The sequence below is a fragment of the Centrocercus urophasianus genome, unplaced genomic scaffold, assembly GCF_019232065.1.
Source record: "Centrocercus urophasianus isolate 14NV4802_14NV808 unplaced genomic scaffold, USGS_Curo_1.0 seq_10, whole genome shotgun sequence".
NCBI classification, from domain to species: Eukaryota; Metazoa; Chordata; class Aves; order Galliformes; family Phasianidae; genus Centrocercus; species Centrocercus urophasianus.
Window position 1 is genome coordinate 208,267 of NW_024884142.1, and position 14,531 is coordinate 222,797.

The 14,531-nt window shown below is 46.0% G+C and overlaps 1 protein-coding gene across 3 annotated transcripts in view; it reads left to right on the forward strand.

The window, feature by feature from the left end:
• The window catches only part of ASXL2 (ASXL transcriptional regulator 2), an 88,259-nt gene that overhangs the window by 30,286 nt on the left and 43,442 nt on the right, over window positions 1–14,531 (forward strand). Inside the window, exons 3-5 of one of the 3 annotated variants that reach the window (XM_042813107.1) lie at window positions 1,782–1,784; window positions 5,763–5,871; window positions 9,189–9,345. In XM_042813107.1, coding sequence (XP_042669041.1) covers window positions 1,782–1,784; window positions 5,763–5,871; window positions 9,189–9,345 — 269 coding nt within the window. The other 2 variants (XM_042813187.1, XM_042813357.1) reach the window with 2 other exon arrangements.

Genomic DNA, 14,531 nt, shown 5'->3' on the forward strand with positions numbered 1-14,531 from the left:
CAGGATGGCAGCATGGCCTTCTGGTGTGTCAGCCACTCCTCCCAGCTTTGTATCATCAGCACACTTGCTCAGAGTGCTCTCTGTTCCTTCATCAGTTCATTAATGACGATGTTAAAAAGGATCACACCCAGTGCTGACACCTCCTAGAACCACTCTGGGTCCAGCAAGCCCTCAGAGGGCTATTTCTTTGCTTAATGAGCATTTCAACAGAAGTTAAAGTAGCCACCAGTTTCTGTAGCACCCTGTATCTGTGCAGAAGGATGGAGGTGAGTTGGTAGGTGACATCAATGGCAGGTATAGGGAAAAATGTTCATTTGAAAAATAGTTTTTCAAGGGATGCTTGTGTAGAGAGATCACGTTTCTGTTAGCAGGGACTGCTAAATGCATTCATATGTTAGGGAAAAGCTCTGCTGTGTGACTGTTCATAGCATTTGCTTTGATAAAGGTATCAAATCCCTGATTAACCACATCTTGCACTTCTGCTACTACTGCAGTTTCGGGAAGAGAGTTGTTGCTGCTTCCTTAAAATGAAATTACTTATGCTTTCCCATGATGGCATATATTCCCTAGTGCAAGGGGAAGTGCGGGGTGTAATTGTGCAGGGATGAATGCTGCAGGAATTCAGCAGGTTGGCTTTTTTTTTCCTGAAAAACACTGGAGTGAGATCTCAGAAGACAGATAGAAGTAGGATTTATTTTTGGTTGGAAACAGCTGATAGTTCTGTAGCAGAAATGGGAAAATCGTGGGGGCATGCCAAAGATTTGGAAGTCTCAATTCTGTGTCTCAGAAACCCCAGAGGGTGGTTTTGTCTGGTTTCTTCCTTTCAGATCAGAAAACACTAAGCCTTTCTGCATAGGCCCTTAAGGGTGAGTGAGAGCACCACACAAACAAGTAGCTTACATATGGACACTATGTTTAGGTGAGGCTGTGTCAGTGCTGTGAACTTAAAGCTTTTTGTCTGCAAACAGTATTTGAGAAAATCAGTGAGCTTCTGCAGGGCTTCTTGTTCTTATTCTGGACTCAGCAGAGGATATTGGAATGTCCTTGTGTTCCCATGGGTCACATTCAGTTGTCATGCCAGTCTTAATAGGCCATTAATTAAAGCTGTAAGTAAACTCCAAATTTGTTGTGGGCTGAAGAGCTTTTTAGCATCCTCTGAGCCGATCCTGCCCTAAGGGTTTACAGTGCCCTGTAGTGCACTGTGGTACAGGTGCAGGTCCATAGAGGCACTGCCTGTGTTGCTGGAGCAATGGTTTGGTCTTAGAATCATGAAGGTTGGAAGAGATCTTGAAAAATCATCGAGTCCAAATGTCAGCCCATCCCCACCACGTCCCCAGTGCCACATCCCCTCAGTTCTCAAACACCTCCCTGGGCAGCTGTGCCAATGCATCACCACTCTTTCGTTGAATAAATATTTCCTAATAGTATCTTGCACAAATTCACAGGAATTTTAAGTGTTGATGATTTAAAATTAACTTTCTAGCATGAAAAGCTTCTACTCCCACCAAAAAAAGCCCTCCAAAGCCATACTGGCATCTCTTGTCTGGATTTGTAGAAAATAAACTGAGAAGCCCAACAGATACACGTTTCTTTCTCTGCTGGTGTTGCTGATATTACCTAGTCTTACTGTTACTGCAGATCTGCCCAGAACTTTTTAAAAACAAATAAAAGTTGTTTCTGGTGGATGGGGAGGAGGGTTCATGTTAATGCTTAGAAGTTGTTTTGCTGAAGTTTTTAAAGGGGTGTTTCTCTCCTTTTTTTGGGTTGCACTCCAACTCCAGAAGGTAAGAACCACTGCTGATTGTTGTGAAGCCGTTCTGTTTTAACACAAGCTGCACAAGCCTTAATTGAAGAGCCCTGCTTGTTTCACGTGGGCATAAAAACAAAGTTAAAGCAGTGTAATTAGTGTCAATGCTTGTTGCACTAACCTGCCTTCGCTGTACGCTGTTTGCATTTGTGTTTGACTATAATGCAAACATGAAGCCTGCTTGCAAGTTGTGGCAGTGTCAGGCTAACAGCACGGAATGCTCAGTGTCTCACCAAATTAACATCGCTGTGCAGTCTTGGGTTTGCACTTGGTTTGCATGATGGCTTTGTGCATCTTTGTCTGTGCGTAGAATCTGCTCTATTCATAGAAGGAGCTGCTTCTGAATCTTAAATTTGTTTTAACAAGCTTTGAGTTGGTGCTGTGGCATCTGCTTACCATCCATGCCTCTCTGCTGTGGCGCTTGATGTGAATCGATTGGGTCTTAAAGCCTATTTTAATTTGCTAATGAACCGAAAGCTTTTTGTGTGAATGTCTGATTCAGAGGGAATGGGGGGAGAAAGGGATACTCAAATATGGGGAAATCCCTCACCCTTAAACACAGCTGGATCCATTAGGGCCTTTTTGTCAAGTTCCATGAATTGCAGTGAAGATGTGAAAGGTGGATGCTCACTGCTGGATGCACTTTATACAAACTTCCATTTACAGCAAAACAGTCATTAACTCTTCTGCAGAACCCCGAGCTGTGCAGAGGTGGGTTCTGAGCAGCATTTCTGTGCCAAGCACCAGTGCACATCCTGCCTGCAGGACCTGCTGGAGCTGTGGTGGTTCTGCTCCAAGGCAGGGAGTTGCTGGCCGTGTGCTCTGCTAACAAATGATTACTGGAGCTTTAATATAAAGGAGCCTTCTGAAGGATAAGTATGCCTTGTATCGTGTTCTGAGTGCAAGTTTGAGTTCCAGCACTGCAGAGATGAGAACTCTGTGGTGTCAGGCCAGCATCCCATCACAGGTGGCTGTACAAAAATGATTCTGTCACACTTTGTTTTCGAATCAGAACAAATCTGCTCAGTCCCTGAGGTCTCAGGGCAGGGCTGGTTGGGAAGGGCTCGGTGGTGGAATTGGCAAACCTGGAAAGAAGTGTTACACATCTTTTTTCCCACTGAGCATGTTCACCATAGAGCTATCTCATCCTTACCTGATGCACATTCACCATTTTCAAGCTCCTTTTTCTCCTGTTCAGTCTGAAGAAGCTTTGAATTTAACATGGAATGTAAGAGGCCGTGATTTAATGAAGGCTGAAATTTGACATTTCTCAGAAAGGGAGCTTGGTATGTATGCATCTGCTGGGAAGTAGCTTAGAGAAACACTCTGAGGGGTGAGAGCTTCAAGTGTGCATTTCTTATGCTGTTGGTCTCATAGCTAGCTACCCTCATGCTATCACAGTGTCAAGCAGTGCTGAGTACAGCAATAGTGGGGGAGTGGTTGGGAACGAGGTGACAGAGCAGACACCTTCCAGGTCATTAAAACAGCACAGTGTAGATGGAATGGTTGTGAAGAGTCATGGAGGACCACCCCTTCGGCCAGCTATAAGCACTGCACTTAGATGTACAGCTAACAGGTCAGTGCCTACTCTGGTAATGCAGAGTTCAAGAATGTGTGTGTGCTCAGCTCTCACTGTGCTGGGTGGTCACCTGGTGAGTATAGGTGAGTGCTTGCTTGTATGCTGAGGCAGCACCTGTAACTGCAAGGGTTCCTGATGGTGCTCTGAAACATGCCTTTTGCCTTTCGTAGAGGTAGCTTTGGGTGGGTGGATGTGTAACTCCCTACTGCTTTCCAAGCTGAAATGCACTGCAGAAGAAAAAACAAAACAGAAAACTTTCAGTGGCATGCCATAAAACTGGCTTAAGTTTGTACCTACTTCTGTTGAACAGTTGGCATCATGCACCAGATCAGTTCCATTTGCAAACATTCTTACCAAAGAAAAGGTCATTTTGATTCATGAGCTGGCACAGGTTGCCCAGGGGGGTGATGGATGCCCCATCCCCTCAGACACCCAAGGCTAGGCTGGATGGAGCTCTGAGCACTGATGGAGCTGTAGGTGTCCCTGTTCATTGCAGGCAGTTGGTCCAGGTGGCCTTTAAAGGTCCCTTCCAACTCAATTATACAATTCTAAAGGCTGGGTTCTGCTTTGAGGCCTATGAAGTACCTTGCACATTACCAGGACCTCGTGGTCAGGGTGCCCAGCCAACCACGGCCCCAAATGGCAGCAGTGCAGGTGTGGGTGACATCCCATAGTTGTTAATGGCGCATCTGAAGCGTGCAGGAACCCTTCTTTCCCTTCATGTGCTTCTACCTGCTGGCTTTGGGGTGCAGCAATGGGAGCAGGTGGTAATGGCCTTAAGTTGTGCCGATGTGCTGGAGATGTGTTTTCCAGATGGGAGGTTTGGGTGTCCCAGCAGGATCTGTGTCTGCTGGTGTGGGATCTGAGTATGGCTGTGGCAGGAAGGGCTCAAAGCGAATGCCATGAGGGATGTGCACCTCATAGCCAGACTGAACCCAGCTTTCTGAAAGCTACGTGAGATTTACTGAGTGGATTTTAACCTGTAAAATTTTCAGTTAGATGTGTGAAAGGTTAGAATGGTGTTAGCTTTGTGCCAGGTTTCTAAGGAGCCTATGGAGGAAGGCAGGTAACGATAGGTGAATGTGAGAAGAAATTAAAGCAGAAATAATGGGTAAGCTGTTAAACAGTGGAATTAAGTAGGCGTGGGATCATGGAATCGTAGAACCCATCACCACTGTTACACATCCCTCAGTGCCACATCTCCATGTCTCAAACATTTCCAGGGATGGTGACCTCACCACCTCCCTGGGCAGCCTGTGCCACTGCATCACCTCTCTTTTGGAGAAGGAATGTTTCCTAATATCCAGCCTGAACATCCCATGTGCAACTTGAGGACATCACACCTCATTCTATCACTAGTTATCTGAGTAGTATGAATGACAGACTGTTCCAACCTTTGTAAAGCTTGGTCATGCCCAAACTTGGTTCTTTGTTGAGCTTTCAGAGCATGGCTTTACCTAGGTTCTTGTGAAATGCCTGGCTTAGCTCTGATCTGCTGTCCTGATCAAGTTTTTAGGAGGAATGAGCTCAAGGTCAGGTATGTGGTGAGCTTCTTGCATGCAGTTAAGTGCAGAAATGGGTTTTGCATAAAGAAGGGAAAGGTTTTGTGCTGGAAAGCAACACCTTTGAAAAGAATATGGGGCTGCTGTAGGAAACAGTACTGGGTTGTAGCTTCCAGGGTGACCCTGTAGCTTTCAAGAGGTGAGGAATAGGATTGCAAAACATCTGCCTGGCCGTAGTGAAGTCAGCTAATGTGCAGTATTGCTGCTGGTTCTGGGCACTGGCAGAATGGAAGCAGAGCTCAGGACTGGGCTTGGTGTGGGATGATGTTCTCAGTGTAAATGTGCTCAGGAGAAACTTCTATCCAGGGATGGAGTTGTCTGGAGGCGAGCACAAGCTCTCAGCAGAGGTGCCAGTGTTCTGACCCTCAGCTGTCTGTCTGCATCAGCCACGGCAGACATTAGGAGGTGGAGCTGGGTGAAACTCAGTTCTGCCATGCAAGAAGAGCAGGGAATTCTAATGCTCTCTGCAGTCTGTAGTTAGCTTGCAACAGATCTGCTCTGAGTTTCAGAGATGCAACTTTTTGCACTTGGAGCTGTATGAATAAGTGTCCATTTTGACGTTCTGCAAAGAAGAGGTGGAGGGCCTGAGCACGGGGGCTTCTTGTGTGCTTTTTTTCCTGGAACTGGAGCATGGCTACGTCAGGCTGGTTTCACCATTGCTTGTTGTGGCTGATTCAACTCGTATCAGTGGGAATGCCCGTTGGGTCTGTGCTCTGTGCATGCTTGGTCCTTGGGTGAGGGGTTGTGACTCCCAGCAGAAGATGAAATCTGTCCATACAAATGCAAAAAATTAATGCTGTGCTTTTATTTTCAGTGGGACTTCTCCTCTTGCATGCCTGAATGCTATGTTACATACGAACTCCAGAGGGGAAGAGGGCATTTTCTATAAGGTCCCAGGGCGGATGGGAGTGTACACTCTGAAGGTAAGTTTCTCAGCTGGGCAGATTGTTTGAGTGCTCAGTGGCTTTTGTTCCTTTACAGATATTTTGCACTAGGGTAAATCCAGTGTAGGGAAGAGGGAGCTGTTCCTCACTAGCGTGGATTGTAGTGTGAGCTGTACCTCCAAACACAAACACTGAACTCCTCATTCTTGCTGGTGATCATCTGCGTGCAGAAAATAGAACCAAAACAGTGCTGGGTTTTTTTCACAGAGGTGTAGATTGCTGGTGTTAATTATCACCCAGAAATGAAATTGTAATAAAATTGCAACCACAGAAAAGTAACATTATCACCACTCAACTCATATCTGGAAGAGAAATAGCCCCTTATCCTTAATCTATTAATAGCAGACAGGAAGTATTTCTAGGAAAAAGGTGTAGAATCCTTCGTGTAGCTGATTTGTTCTTCTAAAAACAATCTCTATTTGTGGTTTCTTTTCCCCACTTACACTACTCAGATGAGGCCTGCTCTCACTGTTCTTGGTTTTCTATGTACTTGAAACTGGTGACTTTGCCATAAGATTCCTCTCGCTAATTTAGATCTCTACAGTGTTGGTTGTGTCTGCTGTAGCCACGCTCTTCTTCTCAGTCCATGCTCCAGAGAGAGCAGTAGTAGCTTCTGAGGTAATGTTTGACTTATCCTGTAATATTTAAATCATTTGAATTGGAAAAGGTCTCTAAGATGGTGTAGTCCAACCCGTCACCACCAGGCCCACTAAACCATGTCCTGAAATGCCACAGAATCACAGGATGGCCAGGGTTGGAAGGGACCTCAAGGATCATGAATCTCCAACCCCCCTGCCACATGCAGGGCCACCAACCTCCACGTTTAATGCTAAACCAGGCTGCCCAGGGCCCCATCCAACCTGGCCTTGAACACCTCCAAGGACGGGGCATCCACAGCCTCTCTGGGCAGCCCGTTCCAGTACCTCACCTCTCTCTGGGTAGAGAATTTCCCCCTGATGTCTGACCTAAATCTCCCCTCCCTCAACTTAAAACCATTTCCCCTCATCCTACACATATCAATCCTTTCAAAGAGTTGATGCCACATCTCCATGGTTCTTTTTCTTGGAAATCCAGACCAAGGCAGACGAGTGTTCCTCCATTTTCCCATCTTATTACTTGTTACAGGTGCTGGAGCATCCTGCTGTTCCCCCAGTTAGTGGCTGGAGCCTTCTGGTGATTGGCAGTGCCCTGTACCTCTGTCCATTTGGCTCATGTCCCCATGTGCTTGTATTTATTGCTTCCCCTGTACTTATTATCCCCTTTGCAGCAGAAAGGCTCACAACTGGATTTCCTGTTCACCGGTAGCCTGAAAGATTCCAGTCTGTAGGAATATTTCTAACCTGATGTTTGGAGAAGTCCATCAAGCTCACCACAGGTGATAAAACAGAGCACATCATCTTGCAGAAGTATTTATAGGAGTGCTAGCTGGAAAACCAGATTTTATTTGATTATTCCATATGGTTCCCTAAATGGAGGAAGCTTAATTATTGAAAGAAGATCAGTTATAAAGAGAAGATGTTTCTGTAGTTTAGAGTACACTTCTGCTTTGAAAACAGGACGTGCAATAGGGAGAGGTAAAGGTGCCTAAAGGAATTTGTGTTAATGAAGATCACGCATTGACATCTTCCTTGGAGCACAGTTATGGAGAGCAGCAGAGGGAGCAGGGATTGTTTTCTCTGGAGCAGAAGGAGGCTTGGGGGAGACCATCACTCCCTACAACTACCTGAAGGGAGGCTGTAGCAAGGTGAGGTTGGCCTTTTCTCCCAGATAAAAGAGAGAAGGATGAGAGGTGTTGGCCTCAAGTTGCACACGGGGACATTCAGGTTGAATTTTAGGAAACATCTCTCCTTCAGAAGAGTGGTGGTGAGGCATTACAACAGGCTGCCCAGGGGGTGGTGGGATCACCATCCCTGGAGGTGGTCAGGATTCGTGGCGCTGAGGGATGTGGTCAGCAGTCGGCGGTGGGTTTGCAGTTGGACTAAATGATCTTTTCCAGCCTTAATGATTCTGTGGTTCTGGGAGATTTTGAGGGGCCAGATGGTCAATGCAGACAAGGCACGGTGATAGAAGGTCTTGAGGAAGGGGCAGAGCTGGAAGGAGAGCACTGCAAGTTGTCTGCAGGTGCTGGGAAGGACCCTTGGAGAGTCCAACCTCCTGTCAAAGCAAGGTCAGCTGTGGCACATCACTGAGGAGACATCCTGAAGCAGTCTGAAATAAGGGACTGTATAATTGCTGTGTGCCAAGCGAGTAACATTATCTCTCCAAAAGTTACGCTTTAAAAAAGGTTGAATAAAGGAAAGGTGAGCATTAGGAGTACACAAGTGTCGTCTTCACCAGCTTAAGTGACACTTGGTATAAATAGATTTTTCCGTGCTTCTCATTATGCTTTCTCTTCCCTCGTGACTTGCAAGTAATTTTTTATGTGCAGTGCAGTTTGTGCAGTGAGGGATGAAAATATTCAATATCTGACCCAGTTAGTAGTCACCTGGCTGGTGGAAAAAAGTCTGGAATTATTGAAATTGGTGAAATCAGTGTCATCTGAATTACTTTTTGGACCTACAAGCAAAGACCAGTCACAGCTGTAACTTCAGAGAAAAGACACAGTTGTCTCCAGGAGAAGGGAGAGATTGCACATCAGTGCCCAGCTGATGGCTGACAAAAGGATGCCCACACTCACACCTAATTTGTGCAGCTGTCCTGAGCCCTTTCTTGCTTGTACAGTAATCGTGTTGCAGCTATGTATCTAAGAAAGAAAGCAGAGCTGCAATTCCTGCAGAATTCTTCCTTGCAGAAGTCAAGGCATTGTTGCTAATTAGCACTAATACGACAATGCAGGTTAAAATCTGAGTGGTGATGATCGCTAGAGGGCAGCCTGGGCTAAGATGTGGACAGGCAGCAAGGGCTGGCTGTTACCAGTCTGAAATGTTAGGTGTGAGAATGGTGGACCTGCAGTGCCTTACAGAGTGTTGGAGTGCACTGCAGGTCACTGTGGCGTGTTACAGTGTGTTGTAGTGCATTATAGATGGTGACTGGGGATAGGCAGCTATAGGGGGTGTGCAGGGAGAGAGATGAGAGATGGTGACAGGGAAGTGTGAGAGCCACACCAGCAGGCACGTGTTTTATGTGGGCTAGCAGAAAGCACAGGCCTGAAGCTGAGCTCTTCTGACACGTCTCTGCAGGATAAAAAGTCAACAACAGGCACTGGCTAAATGAAGGAAACTGCAACTTAAAAATATTTTATTAAGTGAGGAATTTCTTGCTATGTGGGCTTACTGACCTGTTGGCTCCATTTGCAGAAGGACGTTCCGGATGGGCTGAAGGAGCTCTCAGATGGCTCGGAGGAAAGCAGCGACGCGCAGTCCGACTCACAGAGCTCTGAGAACAGCAGCAGCAGCAGCAGCAGTGATGGGTGCACGAACAAGGATGGGAAGAAGAGCAGGTGGAAAAGGAAAGGTAATTTTCCTGCTCAGGAGAGATGATAACGTGGTTTCTGTGAAGGACTTCCAGCTTTTTGCCGATCCCATCTGTTGCCATATAGGGACAGGACCTTACAGGAGCCTAAAGTCTAGTTTACAGCTTATGCTGCTGACTTGAATTTACATCATAAGTGCAGCATACCTTGAAACAAAAAAAGAAATATTTGCAATTAAATGTGTGTGTATCCTTGATACAAGCATACTGTGCTTCAGACCTAGGAACAGCGGCATTGGTTTTTTACAGGTTTTCTCTTTATCCTGGGCCTTATATTGAACCCTGTATAATGAGCCCTAGGCCTAACTCTAACCCTTCTTTCCTGAAACCACTGCACCTTCTGGTTGTGGCCTCTCTCAGTGATATTGCACGTAGCACTGACTAGGAGTGAGCACCGAAGCTCTGCGATTACAGCTTGTTATGGAGACTGATGGGGCTGTGGGACTGGGCTCCATTTTCCTGCTTTGGGCTTCTTTCCCTCACAGACTCAGCAATATTTAGGTATTCTGTACAGTTGAGTATTTAAACTTACTTTCAAGCATCAGTCACTTTTAAATAATACAGGAAAGTTCAGCAACGTTTCAAGAGTACCTAAATTCTGAATGTTCTGCAGAAGAATATCTTTGGTGTTTTGGGGGATCAAGCAAAGGAAATAATGCATTCCATTCCCTTTTCAATCCTGGTATCTTGCCACAGTGTCTGACTGGAGGCTGGCAGTAGTTGCATCATGTATTAGTAACACATTGCAGTTTCCTTTGCCCACGTCTAATTCCAGAACCCATTCATTTGATCAGTGTCTGAATCTTCATTCCTCCTTCAGAATTCTGGTCAAGTATCTGTTTAAGTGCTGAATTAATTAAAAAAAATACGTGTATGTAATAAAATTTGAGGATGCAGTATACATTTACTAGAAATCCTTTGCTCTTTCTTGTAAGCAGTGGTTGCACCTTTCTCTTGTGGGTATTCCTGTGTCTTTCAGTGTCGCTGCTGCTGTTACAGCTGCTTTACCTTTAATCTGATCCTTTCTCTTTCTACTCAGTCATGCACGGAATTTCTTGGCTGAAATGCAACAGAATGAAAAGCTTATTTCCATTGCAGTGGTGGAGGCATATAAGCAGTTTTCTGACACTACTGGAGCCATGCAACAGAGCATTTAGGTCAGCTGGGGTTGTGTGGACTCAACCGTGTGTGGGGTTTTCCATGTAGTGCAAGCAAACAAAACCAAAGGAAACTGTTAGATAGAATTGTGAGCATTTAAAACACTGCAAAAATAGGCATTGTTAAAAGTTTAGAAGTAAGACTTGACTCCAAATTAATCCTTTGAAAGAGAAAGTGTGAGTAGTGTGGCTAAAATACTTTCATTCCTAACAAAGCCTCGGAATGGGGCGTTATGTAAAAAACTTGCAAGGAAGTGCAAAAATCTTAGAGAGATTGTTTGCCTAGCAATATGTGCATGGCTTTTGTGTAAAAGTTCTACATACGGTGCTACTGCTGTCAGAGCAAACAGAACCCTGCGTGGTTTGGGAACCAGAGAAAGAAGGAAGGGAATCTGTAGGCTGAAAGAGGTGGCAAAAGTTACCCAGAGCTCAAAAGCAGAAAGTTTGAAGTTAGCAGTTCCAATACAAATAAAAAAGGGAATTTTGCACTTCTTTTGTGGCCAGATACTGATTATTCTTCTTTCTAGGAATCACAGTGCTTTAATGCACTCGAAGCCAACTTCATTATTAAAAGTGTGGCTGTGGTCGGTGGTGTCACCGATTATTTTCCTTCTGTTCCCCTGAGGTTTGTTTTCCTTTGTTTGAGCAGCTCTTAATTGCTAATGAACTCACCTCTTAGTGTCACACAAAGGCATTCACGGGTTTCTGAGCGGAAATGGTGTTCTCCTTGAGCTTCCCTTTAAGAAAATCTCAGTACACCACTGTGCTGGAGCAGGGAGGGCATTTCTGTGCAATGAATTGTTGGCGCTGCAGATGCGTGGAGCTGCTGCCAGGCCCAGCAGAGCTCGGTGCAGCCTGAGTTGCCCCTGTGCCAGCAGGGCACTGCAAGAGTGAAAATGGAAGCACAGTCTCTGTATTTGCAGCTCGGTGTAAGTCCTATGAGTCCTGCTCTGGCTGAAAGTGCTGGAGCTCTGTGTAGGGAACAGGTGGGAAAGCAATATGAGGCAGTACATCATAGAATTACAGAATGGTTGGGTTGGGAGGGACCATAAAGACCATTCAGGTGCAGTCCCTGCTGTGGGCTGGCTTCTGCCCATGACCCCCTCCAGCCTGACCTCGGGCTCCTCCAGGGATGAAGCGATTCACAGCTGTACATGTACCTCACATTGCCCCAAACCAAGTGCAACACCTTGCACTTGGCCTTGTTGAGCCTTCTGGGCTCCTATGGGCCCTATTATCAGGACTGTCTAGGTCAGATTGGATATTAAGAAATAGTTTTCTCTGAAAGAGCAGTGCTGCAGTGGCACAGTGCCCACAGCTCCCCACCAGGGAGGTGGTGGGGTCACCTTCTGGAGGTGTTCCAGAGCCGTGGGGATGTGGCACTGAGGGATGTGCTCATTGGGCATGGTGGGCTGGGCTGGGGTTGGACTTGGGGATCTCAGAGGTCTTTTCCAACCTGAACCATTCCATGATTCAGTGCTGTTGGGGTTACATGTCTGCGAGTCTGGAATCCATTCCTTAACAGCAAAGTACATTTCCGAGCTCATCGTGTGGGCTGCGTTCTTCCCTTTGGCCCTTAGGTTGCCTTTAATCCTTTCAGAATTCTCCCTCATTTCACTGCCTCTTCCCACGGTGCTCTGAGCTCCTTTTGCAGTTCTCTGCAGTTCAGTCTGTGCTGCAGAAGAACATTTTATGCCAACAAGCTGTGTGTGCCCAATTTTCATGTTGTGTATGTTGAACGGTGTGGGTTGGGCATGCTTCCTCAGGCACCCTGCAGTAATCCCCCTCACTCTGGTGCTAAACCAGACAAGCATATTTCAAACTTTGGAGTCACATTTGATAAACATTTTCTCCAGGAAGCTATTATGGTTAACTTAAGTGATGTCTTTGCCGTTGGCTTTTGCTTTGCCCTTTTAGATGCACTGCTTAATTTCTCTGTAGGTCGTTTCCGTGTTTCAGTGTGGTTCCCCTTTTTATGAAGCTTAATATTACTGTGCCATGGTGTGTGAAATTCTTACAGAGATTTCTCTCTGAAGATTTTCTTCATTAGGACACGAAACCCTGCACTTCTCTCAACCAGAAGTCAGAAATTCCATACAAAAATAACATTTTTTGAGCTTATGTTGCACAAAAGAACATTTGAAGTCATAAACAAGTTCCCTGCTACTTTCTTCTTTCAGAGGTTTTTTTTTTTATGAGAGTGTGGGCTCTTAGTAAGCTCCCTCTTATCACACAGTGTGAGCACAGATTCATATTGCCTGGCCACATGTTATTCCTCTGTTCCTCTGCACAGGGACAAATGCAGCCATCCTGACAAATTTACCATTTTTGGTGACTTTTTGACCTACTGTGTCAGTGACAAGCAGTAAGAAGTCAGCAACCACAACGGGGGCTTCCCCTGGGCACTTTTGGCTTTGCTGGTGACCTCTGTACCTTTTGTTTCGCAGGGCATGTTTACTTTCTCTATGATCTCCCTCTACTCTCTCTCGTCTCATTGCAGCTGTGCCCTGCAGCTTGGCCCTGCTCCTTTGGATGCTCTCAGACACTGCAGGGGTCCTTGTTCATAGAATCCCAGAACCATTCAGGTTGGCAAAGAGCTCCAAAATCCTCTAGTCCAACGCCAACCCATCCCACCGTGCCCACTGCCCACATCCCTCAGAGCCACATCCCCACGGTTCTGGAACACCTCCAGGTTTGCTGACCCCACCACCTCCCTGGGCAGCTGTGCCACTGCATCATCACTCCTTCAGAAAGGAAATGTTTCCTATTATTCAACCTGACAGCTCTTCCATGAGACCTCCAGTAGATGTTATCGGTCTGTGTCAGTCTGTGTGTTTCATGGGGGGCTTTAGAAACATGTAGTGATGGTCCAAAAAACAAAGATAACTTCATTACGAATGGTATCTTTCAAAATACAAACCATCAGAACATAGACCAGCTTTCCACCCACCCCAGAATTTCAGCTGTTTTTCCTTCCAGGATGTGAGGGGGAAGCTGGGATGCTGTGTATGCCATGCAGTGGTGGTCAAAGCGAGGTCTGGGTCTGGATGCACCTTTGATGCTTTGTGGTTTAGGTTTGGAAACAAGGCTTGGGCAGCCTGGTCTTGTATTAATGTGGAGGTTGGTGGCCCTGCCTGCAGTGGGGGGGTTGGAGCTTTGTGATCCTTGAAGTCCCTTCCAACCCAAGCTCTTCTGATGATTCTTGTGCTCTTGGTGTTGTTTTATTCCATAGCTTTGAGCTCATAGGTTTCACCTTCTGCATGCATCTGGAAGACTTTTTTCTTTCAGCTTCATTTAGCAAAGCCTGCAGTTTAATTGTACTGCTATAATATCCAAGAGGCAGAGTGGAAGAATTTCTGCACAGAAGCACGTTTTTGCTCATACATTTGTTTGCTCTGCTTTGAAATAACCAAAAAGACATTAAATTCCAATTAGGTTCTCATCACGTTTTGTTCCGCAGCGTCAGCTCTGGAACACAGCACTCCTACACAGCCACTTCCTGGATGCTTACATGAAACACTTGGAGGGCTCCTTCCTGGTTTAAAAAAACCAAACTGATAGCCCAAATTCAGACAGAGTGCTCTGGTGGCATTGCCTGGCTGCTGGCTGCTTTATTACCTGTGCAGTAGTTGAGGTATGCTGAGCCCTTTGCGATTGGAAGCATCCCAGAACCTCATTAGGAAGCGCTGCTCATGCAGCTTATTGCATGGGGAGGAGGGCTGCTGTTGGGAGGACACAGATCTCTGATGGGAATCAGTGAAGTGAGTGCAAACCGTGGCAGACAGCGAGCAGCTGAGGTGTGCTCCCATCATTGCGTTTTGCTCGGAGGCTCCAACCTGAGCTCTCTGAAACTGCGGCTCAGCTTAACGTGCCATTATTTTTGCTCATATACATATAAAACAGGAAGCACGTTCAGATAACATCAACAGCCACTTCCTTATATGTACAAAAATAAAGTGCTCTGACAGCAGCAAAACTGACACTTTGATTTTAAAAGGGGTAGAAACCTCG